The sequence below is a fragment of the Lonchura striata genome, chromosome 8 (genome assembly GCF_046129695.1).
Source record: "Lonchura striata isolate bLonStr1 chromosome 8, bLonStr1.mat, whole genome shotgun sequence".
Lineage (NCBI taxonomy): Eukaryota > Metazoa > Chordata > Aves > Passeriformes > Estrildidae > Lonchura > Lonchura striata.
The window spans coordinates 26,737,718-26,751,237 of NC_134610.1; the positions used below are offsets into that span (position 1 = coordinate 26,737,718).

The 13,520-nt window shown below is 40.9% G+C and overlaps 1 protein-coding gene across 1 annotated transcript; it reads left to right on the forward strand.

The window, feature by feature from the left end:
• Positions 1 to 3,128: 3,128 nt before the first annotated feature.
• Positions 3,129 to 12,603, forward strand: SUMO1 (small ubiquitin like modifier 1). Its single transcript, XM_021555380.2, has 5 exons — positions 3,129 to 3,249; positions 8,260 to 8,334; positions 9,521 to 9,598; positions 11,228 to 11,299; positions 12,070 to 12,603. Exons 1-5 carry the CDS (start codon positions 3,238 to 3,240, stop codon positions 12,136 to 12,138), a joined length of 306 nt encoding a protein of 101 aa, XP_021411055.1. The 5' UTR covers positions 3,129 to 3,237; the 3' UTR covers positions 12,139 to 12,603.
• Positions 12,604 to 13,520: the final 917 nt, after the last annotated feature.

A 13,520-nucleotide genomic window follows, 5' to 3' on the forward strand; every position in this document is an offset into this window, starting at 1 on the left:
GGGAAGGCACGGCCCGGGGCGCTGGGGCGGCCACTTGAGCCTCCTCCTACTCTGGTGCCACCTCGTGCTTTGTCCTTGGCACAGCCCGGGCGTGCACAGCGCGGCGCCTGGCTGACCTTCTGTGCCGCGGCCCTGCTGGGGAGCCGAGCAGCTGCGTGCCGGTGGGAGGCGGGCGGAAAGCGCCGCTCCTTGCCCTTAGAAATCCCCGCTTATTTCATACGCAGGGTTAGCTGTACTGAAAACAGGCAGAGATTTTCCTGCCCGCAGGTAGAGAGGCTCCAAGAAACGCTTTTGATTTATATCAGACAGTCATTGCTGCGTTTTATGCAACCATCTGTATGAGTCAGCATGCCTTTGTTTCCAGGAGTACGCTGGAAAGTCCACAGTGAGAGAAATCTGTGGACTTTAATATTTCTGAAGATTTTTTTATTCAAAGGAAAGACTTTGGTACTTTACATCACATAACCAATTTTCTTAAAATCCCACAACCAGTAATATTGCCAAAGAAATTAGGTTCAAGGAGGTAGAGAATTTCCAGGTTCTACCTAGTTTTAAAGTACTATTTCTGGCCCTGCTGGCAGAGTACTCTTATTATGTAAGAGCTACTGTTAACTTAGCTGGTTGCCCTAGAATACTACATTCATCCTGTTGGCTAGCACTAACTGCTATCAGGCAAGCAAATTGGTATTATGAGATTACAAATTGTTTATAGGTTAAAGTCTCCTTTTTAAAGAAATCTGTTTCTGATGGACTGAAGCTTTGCACAGACTCTATGTATGTGTGGGCCAATAGCTTTGAGAAAACCTCTTGCAGCTATTGGCTCCTATACAGTAGCTTTGGAGAAATCAGTCAACAGAGGTGAACTTTATTGGCATCAGGTGACTGAGGTTAAGTGCAGGTAGGAAAATAAGAGACATTATAAAACACCTGAGAATTCAGTGAGGTTGTTAGGGCAAGTACTATGGGCAGTGCGTGCAAATGCAAGGCTGGCTTTGGGTTTTGTGGGAAGAAGCTTGTGTAAGTATATTTGGTATTTTTTAAACAGCTTTTGTTACTTTCTCTTTAAGTGAATTCTATGTTGAATTTGAGCCATTGAAAAAGAAAAGTGAGAGCTTTACTGCTGTGCATCCACAGTTTTCACAGTCTTAGTGGAGATTAACTTTGAAGATCCTGTATAAAACTAGCTTGTGTCTTGGAGAGCTGGTGCATCCACAATTGATGGAATAAGAAGGGTGGTGAAAGGTGGTGCTACTGTTAGTGTGTGTGCTGATAAGCACATTCTAACCCTGTATCTTTATGGCTATGCATGTGGATAGATAACTGCACTCTAACTCATATGAGTGTTAGCTTTTATTATGGGATTACTTGAAAAAATTGGGTTTGTGCCAGAGTCTGAGACTTTGGCCTTAGCACAGTAAGGCTCTGTTTTTAAAAACCCATTTAAAATTTATAAAAAGCAGTAATGTTCAGGATAGAATATTTGTCATTTTCCATTTTGCTAGTATTGTGCGTTGTTGTGGAGCCCTTGCATGGCTTATTTTGGTGCTTTGTGTGTATTATTAAGCTCATAATGAGCTCTTACTGTGAGCTTGGCATAGCATGAACATATTTGGCTTTTCTGCTTGGCCTTGTCTAAGAAAGATCATCTTCATTCTCTAGCTCTGTATAGCATTTGTTTTGGTTCTCTTTATTTATTTTTCCCTCCCTTGTTAATTCTGACTTGTTTTAACAGTTGTGATTAGAACTAATTCCCATGAGTCTAGATACTGATTGTTCTGCTGGCTGGCAAAAGTGCACCTCTTGGTGTAGCTCTGTTTGTAGCTTGGCATTCACTGATAAGCAGAAATGCAGGCACAGAGATCAGCTGCTTTGGTGTTTGGTGTTATTACAAGGGAATATGGCACACAGAGCATTGGCCTGTTTATGTTAATGAATGCCTCTTGCTCAGAGCTAATGAATGTACTCTGCACTTTCCCAAAGGTAGATGGTAAAGTTGAAACTCTGTTTAGTAGCATAAGGGTAATAATCTCATTTTTTCAATTGAGCTAGTTTCTGTTGATTCATTAATTTTACATTCATGCTATTTCATGGTTCTCATGTGTGGAGTTTTTTTTCTACTTGCTGGTGGTCACTTAGATCTAAGCATATGCCAGTAGTGATGCCATGCAGGAGTTGCCTGAGCAGTTGTAGAGGGGATGTTAGGACTCCATGCTATAGTCCAAACAGCTTGCAGCCTAAATGTAATCTTTTAGGTAGATGTTATTTCTTGTGCAGACTTCTGAATAGCGATGCTGTGCCAATGTAAAGCAGGGCACCTGTTCTAATGATACATCTTTGCAAATTTATTCAAATGCAAGCCTGGCTGCAGATTTGCTTAATACATGCAGATCCCATTGCTTGCATGGTTGCAAAAAAAACACTGTCTCTAAACAAAAGTGAGTTTTGCTATGGCATATTGTCTTAATAACAACCTCAGCAAGATATTAGAGGTAGGCAGTATGAAAGTGATTTTTGCTCCAAGATCTACTATTGTGGGAAGGGTTATGTGACTTCACATAATTGTCAGGATTGGAAGGGATCTCTGGAGAGCATCGAGTCCAAGCCCTGCCACGCAGGGTCACCTGCAGCAGGTGACACGGGAACATGACCAGGAGGGGTTTGAATATCTCCAGAGAGGCAGACTCCATGACTTCCCTGGGCAGCCTGTTCCAGTGCTCTGCCACCCTCAACCTGAGAAAGCGCTTTCTCAAGGTGAGGTGGAACTCATTATCTTTTAGTTTATGGCCATTACTGTTCGTTCTGTCATTGAGCACCACTGAGAAGCGTCTGGGACCATCCCCTTGGCACCCGCCTTGGAGGTATTTCTGTGCATTCGTGAGATCCCCTCACAATCTCCTCCAGACTGAACAGGCCCAGCTTCCGCAGTCTCTCCTCATGAAGAGAGATGCTCCAGGCCCGTCACCGTAGCTGTGGCAACCCTGGCTCCGGTCGCCAGGGCTGCCCTTAACGTTGGTCGCTTCTTTCGACGGCGACTCTCGCCTCCCCCGCGGCCTCGGCGGGAGCCGGTGCCGCGCGAGGGCCGGGCGGGGCCGCAGGCGGGGCCCGGGAGGGAAATGAGCTCAGGCGCACCGGAAATCCCGCCCGTGCCGCGGCCCTGTGTTTGCGCTGCGGGCAGAGAAAGGAGCGGAGCGCTTGCAGCGGCCCAGCCGAGCCTGCCGCACGACACGGGGCCGAATCATGTCTGACCAGGTACGGGCAGCTGTCCCGGCCGCGGGGGAACGGCGCGGCGGCCCCGGGGGCTCGGGAGGAGCTGCCGCCCCCCGCCCGCACTCTCCGCCGCCGCGGGGCAGCCCTGCCCGGGGCGGGCAGAGTCGCGGTCGCCCGGAGGGCGCCGGGGGGAACGTTCTCCGAGAGGAGTGTGTGTGTGTGTATGGATGGATGCCGATCTCCGACCTCGGCCGATTCGGGCCCCTCTCCGCGTGCATTTTAATCCTTTTCTCTTCTTTCCTCGGGGTGTTTCGCGAGGAGCGCGGTCGGGCTCCAGGCAGGGATACACGGGGGCCGGGGCGGTGTCCGGACGAAGCGAATCGCCGCCGGGACAGCCCCGGCCCTGGAAACCCGGGAATGCGGCGAGGGATAAGCTGTGTTGCACAACTGTTGTTTCCTTTCGTTTTTCGTTTCCCGGGTGTGTGGTAGGATGGTTTTCCCCCGGAGCGGGCTTTGTGAGGGTTAGGCTAGGCTTGCCAGGTACTCCGTTCGCCCGAGGAATGTGAAAGCCTGTTTTTCTCCCCCTCGTTTCTCAGCTGAGCGTTGCTTGCTTGTATTAAACACCCCGTCCTTTATGAAGGCTCTGTCCTGCCTTCGCTCCAAATAATATTCTCGTTATGCCCACATCATTTCTGTTTTCTGAGCCGGGGAGTTGAATAGTTGCTTGTACCGCAAGTTCCTGGGTTGCTCGGCCTGGCATGTATACAGTGCTTTGCCTACAACTATTGCTTTAGGCTATATGTCCTGCTAGTGGAAAGTTAAAACGGCGTTCCGGTTTCAATTTGTGTTCCGTTTTGCTTTATTTTTTTTATATTGTCGTCATAGGGCACTGTTTTCTATCTTTGATTTTTCCCAAAGTGTAGCTATCGTGATAATGTCAGTACCTACATGTGTTTCTTGTAGTGCTGTGAAGTCAAGAATAGTACTGGTGCCAGCCAGGAAATTAAAAGTCCCCAGAGACAAGGCTCAGCTTAGTGCATACCGTGTCTGCTTTGGGGAGTAGCCTTGGTGCAGTAGGAGCCGTGAAAAGAAGCCAGCGCTGTGTGCGCTGGTGGTCTTCCTCCCCGCCCCCGACTTCCCAGCACAATGCGGCTGACAATGGTGCTGCTGCCTCTCTGTGCCTGTGCCTGGGAGAGGGGCAGCTGGGAGCACAGCGATTGCTGCCTCCTAGGACACATCGCCCCTGTAGCAAAATACGTGAAAGTGACTGCATTTAAAAAAAAAAACAAACAAACTCACCAACAATTTCTGAACTAGATTTTATAGACAGATGTTCACGTGACCTGCTCTCTAGTTGTCTGCATATCGGAACCAAGGTATGTTTTAGCAAATAGCAGCTTTCATTACTTAGGCAAATCCTTCCCCAGGCAAGTTCTGCTAAAATACATGCGTATTTTGTCTTTGAGATTGCTTGAAGTATGTAAAATTCCATGTATGTGATAACCTGTTGTGGCTATGTATCTTAAAGGTCTGTGAATAAGGAGCCTGCTGTTTATTTTTAATAGATAAGCAAAACACTGTTAGACGTTGTGTCATTCATTTCTGGAGCACTGTGCAACAAGAGCTAAACAGATGCTTAAGTAGAAGAATAATGTAAGGTTATGCAGCACTGTAAATCTCATTCCTCTGTTTATCAATCTTACAAGAATAACTTGATTACCTAAAATTGTGAATTGCTTAGAGTATTGTTCTTTTTGGCCCTGGAATTAAGTTAAGAGGGGTGTCATTTATCACCCATAAAAGAAGGGTTACTTTATTTTCAGTGGGAAATTGACTTTTATGGTAAATAAAAATACTTGAAAGAAGGGCAGACTTAAAAAAAACCTCATGGTTGCTTGGTGGGATCTAAGCAAAAATGAAACAAAACACAAATTGTTTCCCCCTCCCTTCAAGTGTGTTAGGCTGTTTTTGCATTATTTTAATCTAAATGTTATCTATTAATGTAATCTGTTAATAAAGAATGCTGTAGTTTGTGTGTATGTTTTTCACTCCCTTAAAAAATGTAAGCATTTATTTGCTTTGTTATGAAGCGTGTTCTACATCTATTCCTCTTTTGGTTTTGACAATTTTCCTTTAAAATGCTGAGTATAGTTTGTTTTTTTAAGGTTAGACATTGAAGTTTTATCCCTTCTGAAAATTGGAGGAGGAAACTTGCAATATATTGCAAGTTTGTTTTGTGTATGTTTAGTTTTTGTTAGTTGCAATAGCAGTACCAGTGTGTTTCATCCAAGAAACTTCGTGTGCTTTTTAGGGTCCGTATATAAGTGTGAGACAGTGCACAGAGTCTTACATTGTGCTCTTTAGGAAAACTGCAATGAAGCCTTTAAAACCTTAGGCATCTAATGAAAAGTTAGAAATTGGAGTGCTGTGGTATTTCTGTTCTTTTGTATGGTGGTGTTTTTTATGTCCTGTTTCATGAGGTACTTTAAAGCACCATTCTTTTCACAGGGCAAGAAGTCTGGAGGCTTCCTTGCTAGTTGCTGATCCAGGATTTTGTTAATGGATGCTAGTAGTTGTAACAACTTTGGAATCTCCTTAGTTTCTTTATTTCTAAGTAATTTTGTGTTGCCTTAACCATCTGGCGTTGAATGGCAGTATAGTTCACTGACAAAATGCAGAGAGCATTTTCAGACTTGCTGGGTCTTGTATCCTGGTGTAAAGTATTTTGCTCCTAAATTAAGCTTTGATTATTGGCACTTCTATTATTTGATTTTATATTATTTTTCTTCTCCTGAAACTACAGCTTTTTTTCCTCTTTATTTTGTGAATGAGAGGTTGTGGGGCTTTAAACAAGCATCTTTATGATTTGAAGACTCCAATTCCCTCTGCTTATTCTACTCTTGGGCACTTTCCCTATTTGTTTTTAATACTAGAGCACTCTTTCCTTGAGGGCAGGAGTCAAATATGAATCATAGTTTGATCACTCATATTGGCCAGAGGCACTGTCATAGTAGCAGTGATCATTAGTAATACCTTTTACAGGATGATTTGGTTTGGAAGCCTGAGTAGGTAGATTTGTTACAATGTACAGAACTATATAACTACTACAAATACCTCTATTGCTGGGATAAGATGCTGTCATGCAGTTTGTAAAGTAAATTTAGACAGTGACTGACCTGAAATGTCATGTAAAGGGACAGTGTTCTTACAAATTCTTTCAGTAATAGTGAAATAGCAGCTAGTTTTGAAGCTACAGAGCAGATCAGTTGAGATCTGAATCTTGCTCTGATTCCTAGAAGTTAGTAATGCTGCATAAAGACATTAAAACAGCTGTTTGTGCAAGTTATCAGAACAAGTTGCAGTTTCTTGTTTTTCTTTCTGGTCAGGAGTGAATACCAGTGTGTTTCTATTCCTGCAACTAGTCCCAGAAGCTTAGAGTCCAAATGTGTTAGGGGAAACTTTGGTGGGGAACACAGGTGATCTGTCTGTGTTACCTGTGATGAACTCCTTTCATGCTTCTAAAGTGACTTGCTTGAAGTCCTGTGTATGTCAGGTTGCATAAAAGCCTGGGTTGAGGTTTTGGATTTGAGCTTGAAGGGTGATGAATCAATCCCTGCAGTTTAGGTTGTGCCTGGATGGGTATTAAAAAATAAAAGGTATTCAAACCAGGTGGAATCTCTGGCTCATACTTCTTTTCATTGTAGAAATTGAATTGATCTGGGTTTAGACAATGAGTCAAACTGATAGAAAGAATACTTCCTCTCTTTCTTTACTCCAGATTGAGACTGGTGCAGATGGGAAGGGTGTTTGCTGACTTGCCTTGTGACCTTCCCTGATCTTTTAATGTTCAAAGAAGTTGTGTATGTTTAACTTCTTTAGGGAGCAGGGGGAAAAAATTTTACAATGTTTTAATCTGGAGATAGAGACCTATCTGGATGGACTTAATAGGGAAGGTTAGTATTTTGTATGTTTTTGGCACTCAATCCTAAATTTCAAGTCCAACCATACAGGGGATATTTCTATACATTTAGCAAAAAGTCCCTTTTGGGTGGGAGCCTATGGTAGGCACCCATGCATATTTTGTTTATTTTTGTCTACAGTGTTAAGAAGTAAAATATAAAAGGATGGTTTCAAACATGATCAGCAGGGTACCTGTGGTTATGGCTAACTTGGGAACAATTCTTCAGTGAGCACCATCTAGACCAGATCTCTGTGTAAAATCTCTTTGTCCTGCAGTGCCTGATGCAGGATATGTAGTGACAGGCAAGGAATGGGGTTAATCGTGCCTGATTTCTCACTTGTTTCATCTATCAACTGGTAACATGAAAACTCTGATGTCCTTAATTAATGTCTAGGAGTGTATAACACTTAAACCCTTTTGATGAGCTTTAGCGCTCAAGCTGTTGAATCAAAACTTGTCTGTACAGTTAATTCTTACCCTGGAAAGATATCAAAACACTATAGTGCTTGGAACTGCACCTTTTTAAACTTTGAAGTATTGTGGTCTTAAAACAAATGTGTTAGAAGAAAACTCTTTTGTTGTCAGAGAAAAGTTAGCTGACCAGCCTTTTGAAAATAAGGGCTACCTTGGATGCAGTGGTTTGTAAAATGTTTGCATGGTTCACTCTCTTTAAGTCAATGGGATGTCACAAATACTTTCTGTTTACTCTCCTCACAGTGTTCCTTTTTTCTGTCAAATATCTGAGCCTCTTAGTGAGCTTCTTGTGGGTTTTTTGCTGTTTGTTTGTTGTCTAGGAGTTAGAGGTATAAAATTATACTTCTTATTTTTGTATGTCATCTATTTCCAAATGGTTCTTCTCTCATTTCTTATGTTCTTTATGGTGTTACTTTTCTCTCATTAACCTTCTCACAGATAGACAGACAACCATTCATAATACTGTGTTGCTGTTATTTTTGTGCACACACACACACACAGAAAGAAGACACCTTGAGTAGTCTGATTTTATGCAATAAAGGGGTGACACCTGCCATACTGTCCGGTGAAAATAATGAAGTGTTTAACTGATCAGGTTTTATTTGTTTTTCTTGCAGGAAGCAAAACCTTCAGCTGAGGACTTAGGAGATAAGAAAGAAGGGGAGTACATTAAACTCAAAGTCATTGGGCAGGTGAGTTTTTTACATAATTGCTTGTTGACATTTGATGGAGGTGTGACTTCTTGTATGGTAGAAATGACCGAATGTAAGTTGATACTTTCAGTTCTTCAGTGCAGATCCTCCCTTGTCATAAACTACTTCCAGCTGCCAGAAATGTGTATTAGTATACTCTGATATGCTTTTTTTTGATGCATTGAGGGATTAATTTATCCAAGGGTATGAATGAAATAAGGCAGCAAACTTGATAAATTCAGGTCCTCAAAGTTTGTGCAGTACCCTAGGCATGAGGTCAGCTTTACTTTTCAGGGATAGAAAAAGGATTGTTGGCTGCCCTGTTAGTAGATGTAGCAACCAGATGAATGGTGGATTAGAAGTCTGTATTCCGGCTGTGTTGGAATCTTCTGTGCAAAGAACCTCTACTTCAGATGACAGCTAGAATTGGTTGTTGGAGTTGTATTGTTTGCTGCAGTTGGGTGGAGATAGATGACTTTCAGGTAGGACTAACAGAAACTACCTTACCTCTTGCTGGCCTAATCAGCAGTTATGAGAACACATTGAAAAGCTGGAAGTGGCCCACATGCCTTTTGCACAGAACCTCCTGCAATCCATCTTATCTGTAGCCATTTTGACAATGGCAGCTACTTGCATCTTATGGCTAGTGGGAAGGACTACAGAATAATAAGACCTGAGATTTCTCCTTAGGTTAGATTTGTGTTGCCAAGTCTGCCTGTATCCTAACTTCTAGATAATTACATTTAATTGAACGAGGTTTCGTATATATTTTGAAGTGCAAGCTTTAACTTGTCTCTTTAGAATCTTAGAACAGAAATCCCTGCATATGTATGTTTGTATTTCATAAGTATATCATCTGGGTAAAGATGTCAGCACAGACTGAACCATGTATGGGTTTTAGTAATTTCAAATCCAAAACCTCCATGTTGAGCCTAAGGCTATATGATGCCATCTGCTTTTTTTAAAAGAGCTTCCTGTGGAAGTACATAGTGAATTTAGTGGCTGATAAGTCATCCTGGAGGTTCACGTTATGATGCACCAAGGGATGTATGGTGATAGTTAAATCACATTCCATGTTTCATGTAAGTTTTAGATAAGTTTTTTCTTAATTAAATGTTTAAAATTAAAATAGATAAAGTTAGCAGTTACTACAAGGAGAGTAAATTTTTTTCTTTTCTGTCCTTAGGACAGCAGTGAAATTCACTTCAAGGTGAAAATGACAACACACCTCAAGAAACTCAAAGAATCATACTGTCAAAGACAGGTTTGTGAAATAATGATATTCTTTAAAAAGAAAATAAAAACCCAAACCACTTTTCTTACTGTGCTTTCAAATAAAGGCTTGAGGTATCTGATGGTACAAACATAATGTATCTCCTCATTTCTTTAGACAAGTAAAAGTATTCCTATGCAAGACAATTGTGAAGTTATACCCTAAGTTGAAGAAATCTGCAGTGTTAATTGTGTGTATACGTAAATAGTAACAATTGTTACAGAACAAAAATATGTCTTCACTTCCTGATTCTGTGGCAGATATAGTGGATTCACAGCTGCTATTTCCAGAAGCCCTGGCCTAGTTTGCCCTCAGCTTTGGGGATAGATGCCTTGTATGGCCTTTTCTTGGTTAAGTGTGTTGGAGTTCACTTCAGGAGATATAATCATAAGTAATAATACTTTGGGGGCTTTTTCCTAATACTTTGAGACAAGTTGAACTTGTCATTGAAGTGTTCTTTCACAAAATGTGGAGGGTTTTTGCTGTCTTTCTGTATTAGGAGGAAAGAAAAGATCAAACACCAGATATATTTGTAGCCAAATCCAAATGGTTAAAGTTATGATTCATTTTAAAAACCTGAAAATTTAAAAAAATCATATTGGAAATAATTAATGTGGCATACTTACTGACTGATGAAGATACATGTGTGGAATTCTTTCTTAAAGAAAGACATAATTGTTTGAGTACATCTGTATCTTCTGAGCTGAATTCTGGAGGGTCTATAATTTCCTTTGCAGCAGTCAGTGCAGTTTTTGGTGTCAATTAGCCTTTCTCTGGTAAAAGGATGACAAACATTTCTTCCACATTGGCCAGAGGGATTGTTGAAACAGTATGAAGATCCTGTCCTTACCTGAGAAAATTTTCTGCCTAGTTATTTGCATGCAGTATTTGAGAGCTAAGTGATAAAATTGTGTCATACTCCACGTGAGTTTGTTTTGCTCATAACTTGCAAGAGGAGGAAAAGATGAGGTGTTTGCCTTATCTATTGATGTGAAGTACGATGTTCTGCCAGAACACGGGCACATTGTGCAACAGACTTACTTTAACTTAACTCTGTTTACCTTTGGGATGTTTGTTTCACCTTGTTTGAATGCTGTTCATTTTTCTTCCCCTCAATTCTGCTCTTTCTTGTTCCCAGTATTGAGCATTTGCAGAATTGATAATGGTAAAGGTTGTGATTCCTTCCTGTAGCCATAGAAGATGAGGAAAGCAAGGGTAGGAGTTAATGAAGTAAACATCACATTCCTCCTGTTGTCTTAGGATCCTTAAATAAGGGTGATACACTGTTCAGAAAAATACTTGTGTAAATATATCTTGGAAGAGAGGGTATAGTCAGTACTTAATTCATAAATACAGACAAGTTAAAAAAGCTAAGGAAAATTCCAAGTTGTTGAGCTACAACTCCAGTGAGACTGTGGAACAAACATGCATTTTGTCACTTTTTGAGTCATTTCTTGGTAGTGTACTTGAATGTAACAGAATATCTGAGCTCCCTGTGTAACAGGAACTAACACTCTTATACTTTCATCTGTTGTTTTTATTTAAAATGTTTTTTCTTGTAAACCCATACAGTATTCAGTAAGTTGGGTTTTTTTCTTATACGTATGTTTCTTTTCTTAGGGTGTTCCAATGAATTCACTCAGGTTTCTCTTCGAGGGTCAGAGAATTACTGATAATCATACCCCCAAGGAGGTGAGTTTCTTCCGAGAAATATAGTTTGACTGCATTTCTTTAACTAGCATCTTTTAGTAAGGTAGACAGGCAGCTTGGAAAGAGCCTGCTTGGACCTCCATGTGTAATGCCTCAGAAAGGAGGGTGTAGTCACTGCTTACTAGAGGGGGGAAAAACATGAAGGGAAGCTTCCCATTGTTGAGCTTAAGCTTCAGTGTGATTTTTGAATAAATATGTATTTAGTTCACATTTAGTAGATCAAAGTGTAAATAAACAGAAATCAGTTACTTCTGTCCAGTGACTTCCACCAATTGTTTTGAAAAAGCAGGAAGAAATTCATAATAATGACCTGGAAATATCAAACAAACTTGTTGACTGTGAAATTGAACAAGTTGATCTCCCTGAGAGAATAGTTGTAAACAGGATTTGAGTTGCAAGGTGTAGGTGTTAAGCTGCACTGTGAGCTAGTAGTGTACTATAGTAGATGTAATTCATATGGCACTACAGCTGGTGCATTCACTAGGAGGTTGTTCCCCCTAAACAAGGGGTTTATAGAAGGGTAAAGCCAGCAACTTCCAGGCTGATGTGAACTGCTCCACAAGTGGGTTGATTCAAATACCTAAATCTGAAGAAAAATGGCTAAAAATTGTGGATATTGTCTAGTGAGATGGAGACTGAAATTTTCTTCACCCTTTTGATAAACCTACTCTGATTTCATCACACCAGATCTACACAATTATTAATAAATTATTAATAGCAATTATTTGCTGTTTTTTCCTCTGTTCTCACAGCTCGGGATGGAGGAGGAAGATGTGATTGAAGTTTATCAGGAACAGACGGGGGGTCACTCAACAGTTTAGATTCTTCTTATTTTCTTCCCCCTTAATCCTTTTTTATTTTTAAATAATAGTTCTTTTGTAATGTGGTGTTCAACACTGAAACTGGCACCCCATCTCTGGGAGTTTACTTTCGAGCGTCTGGTATTTTGAATTCTCGTGCTCATTATACACTATTGTTTCTGTTTTCATTGTGCTGAACTTCTGTGATCCAGCTGCAACCTTGCTCCCCTCTTCCCTTCTGCCCCCCCTTTAGGAATACATGTACTCACATGCATTTGTATGTTCGCTGGGTTCGTGCATTTCAGGCACGAAGGCTGTAAGATCTGCCAGGTGGGCGAGTGTTCTTAATGACTTCCATATCTGCCCTGAAGTTTTGATGTGTGACTGTCTCACTCCTGGACTATAACTTTCAGTGCGAGATGAAGTTTTTCAGAGAACTAAACTGTGGAGAAGTTGTGTATCCATAACTTGGAGCTATTTTGCTTAAATTATGCTGATGGCCCAATGAAGAAGATTGCCGAGTTGCCAATGGAAAAGCTAGAACTGTTGTCATCTGTTCCTTGCTCCAGAGATGGCTTTGCTGAAGATGTGAAATTGAAAACCCTAATGATTTTTAAATATTACCAGAAGAGCCCAGAAGCATTTTAACCTCATATAGCAATTAGTACGCGCAGGTATCCATGCAAGAATGTTCACAGCAGCCAACTGGTGTTACTTTGACACGCTTGTTTGTACCTATTGGCCTGGGACGTGGGTTTTGAATGGACATTGTCTGTACCAGCTTCATTTAAAATAAACAAGAAAACCAATTTTATAAACAACTTGCATTTTCTTTTCAAATGTTTGGAAGTGAGCAAAACCATTAGAAGTTATAATTAGGGTATGCTTTTCCAGTTACTATAAGTTGAAGCCAGAAAAAAATTGTGCTCTGTAAATATACCTCATAAAAAAATTATTTTTTTCCTACTTACCCTCATAAAATACTTGATCTGCTTGTTTTGCAGGCAACTCTTAGACTACTAGCTATTTCTTTTCTTGGAAGAGACTATTCACATACAGTTACATAAATCTTCACTTCATGCACAGAATTTAAACTGAAAATGCAACTTAGAAGTAAATAAAGATGGCTTTTAATGTCTAAATTTCATATTATATAGTACCATTAAATAATCTCTGATGGATGACACGGGAGTGTCATGATAGTTCACTGGGCATCATTATCAGGGTCTACATGTTCCAGCTTACCTGCAGGTGATAAATGGTCAGTTTGAGAACTTGTTACTGGATATGAAAACTGAGGTGGGAGATTATGGGCAGAGAGTGTGGAGAGAAGATTTCACTATTCTCCCTGTTTCACCTCTTTTGCAGAGGAATAGGACTTGTTTGGTAAATCAAGTTCTGTA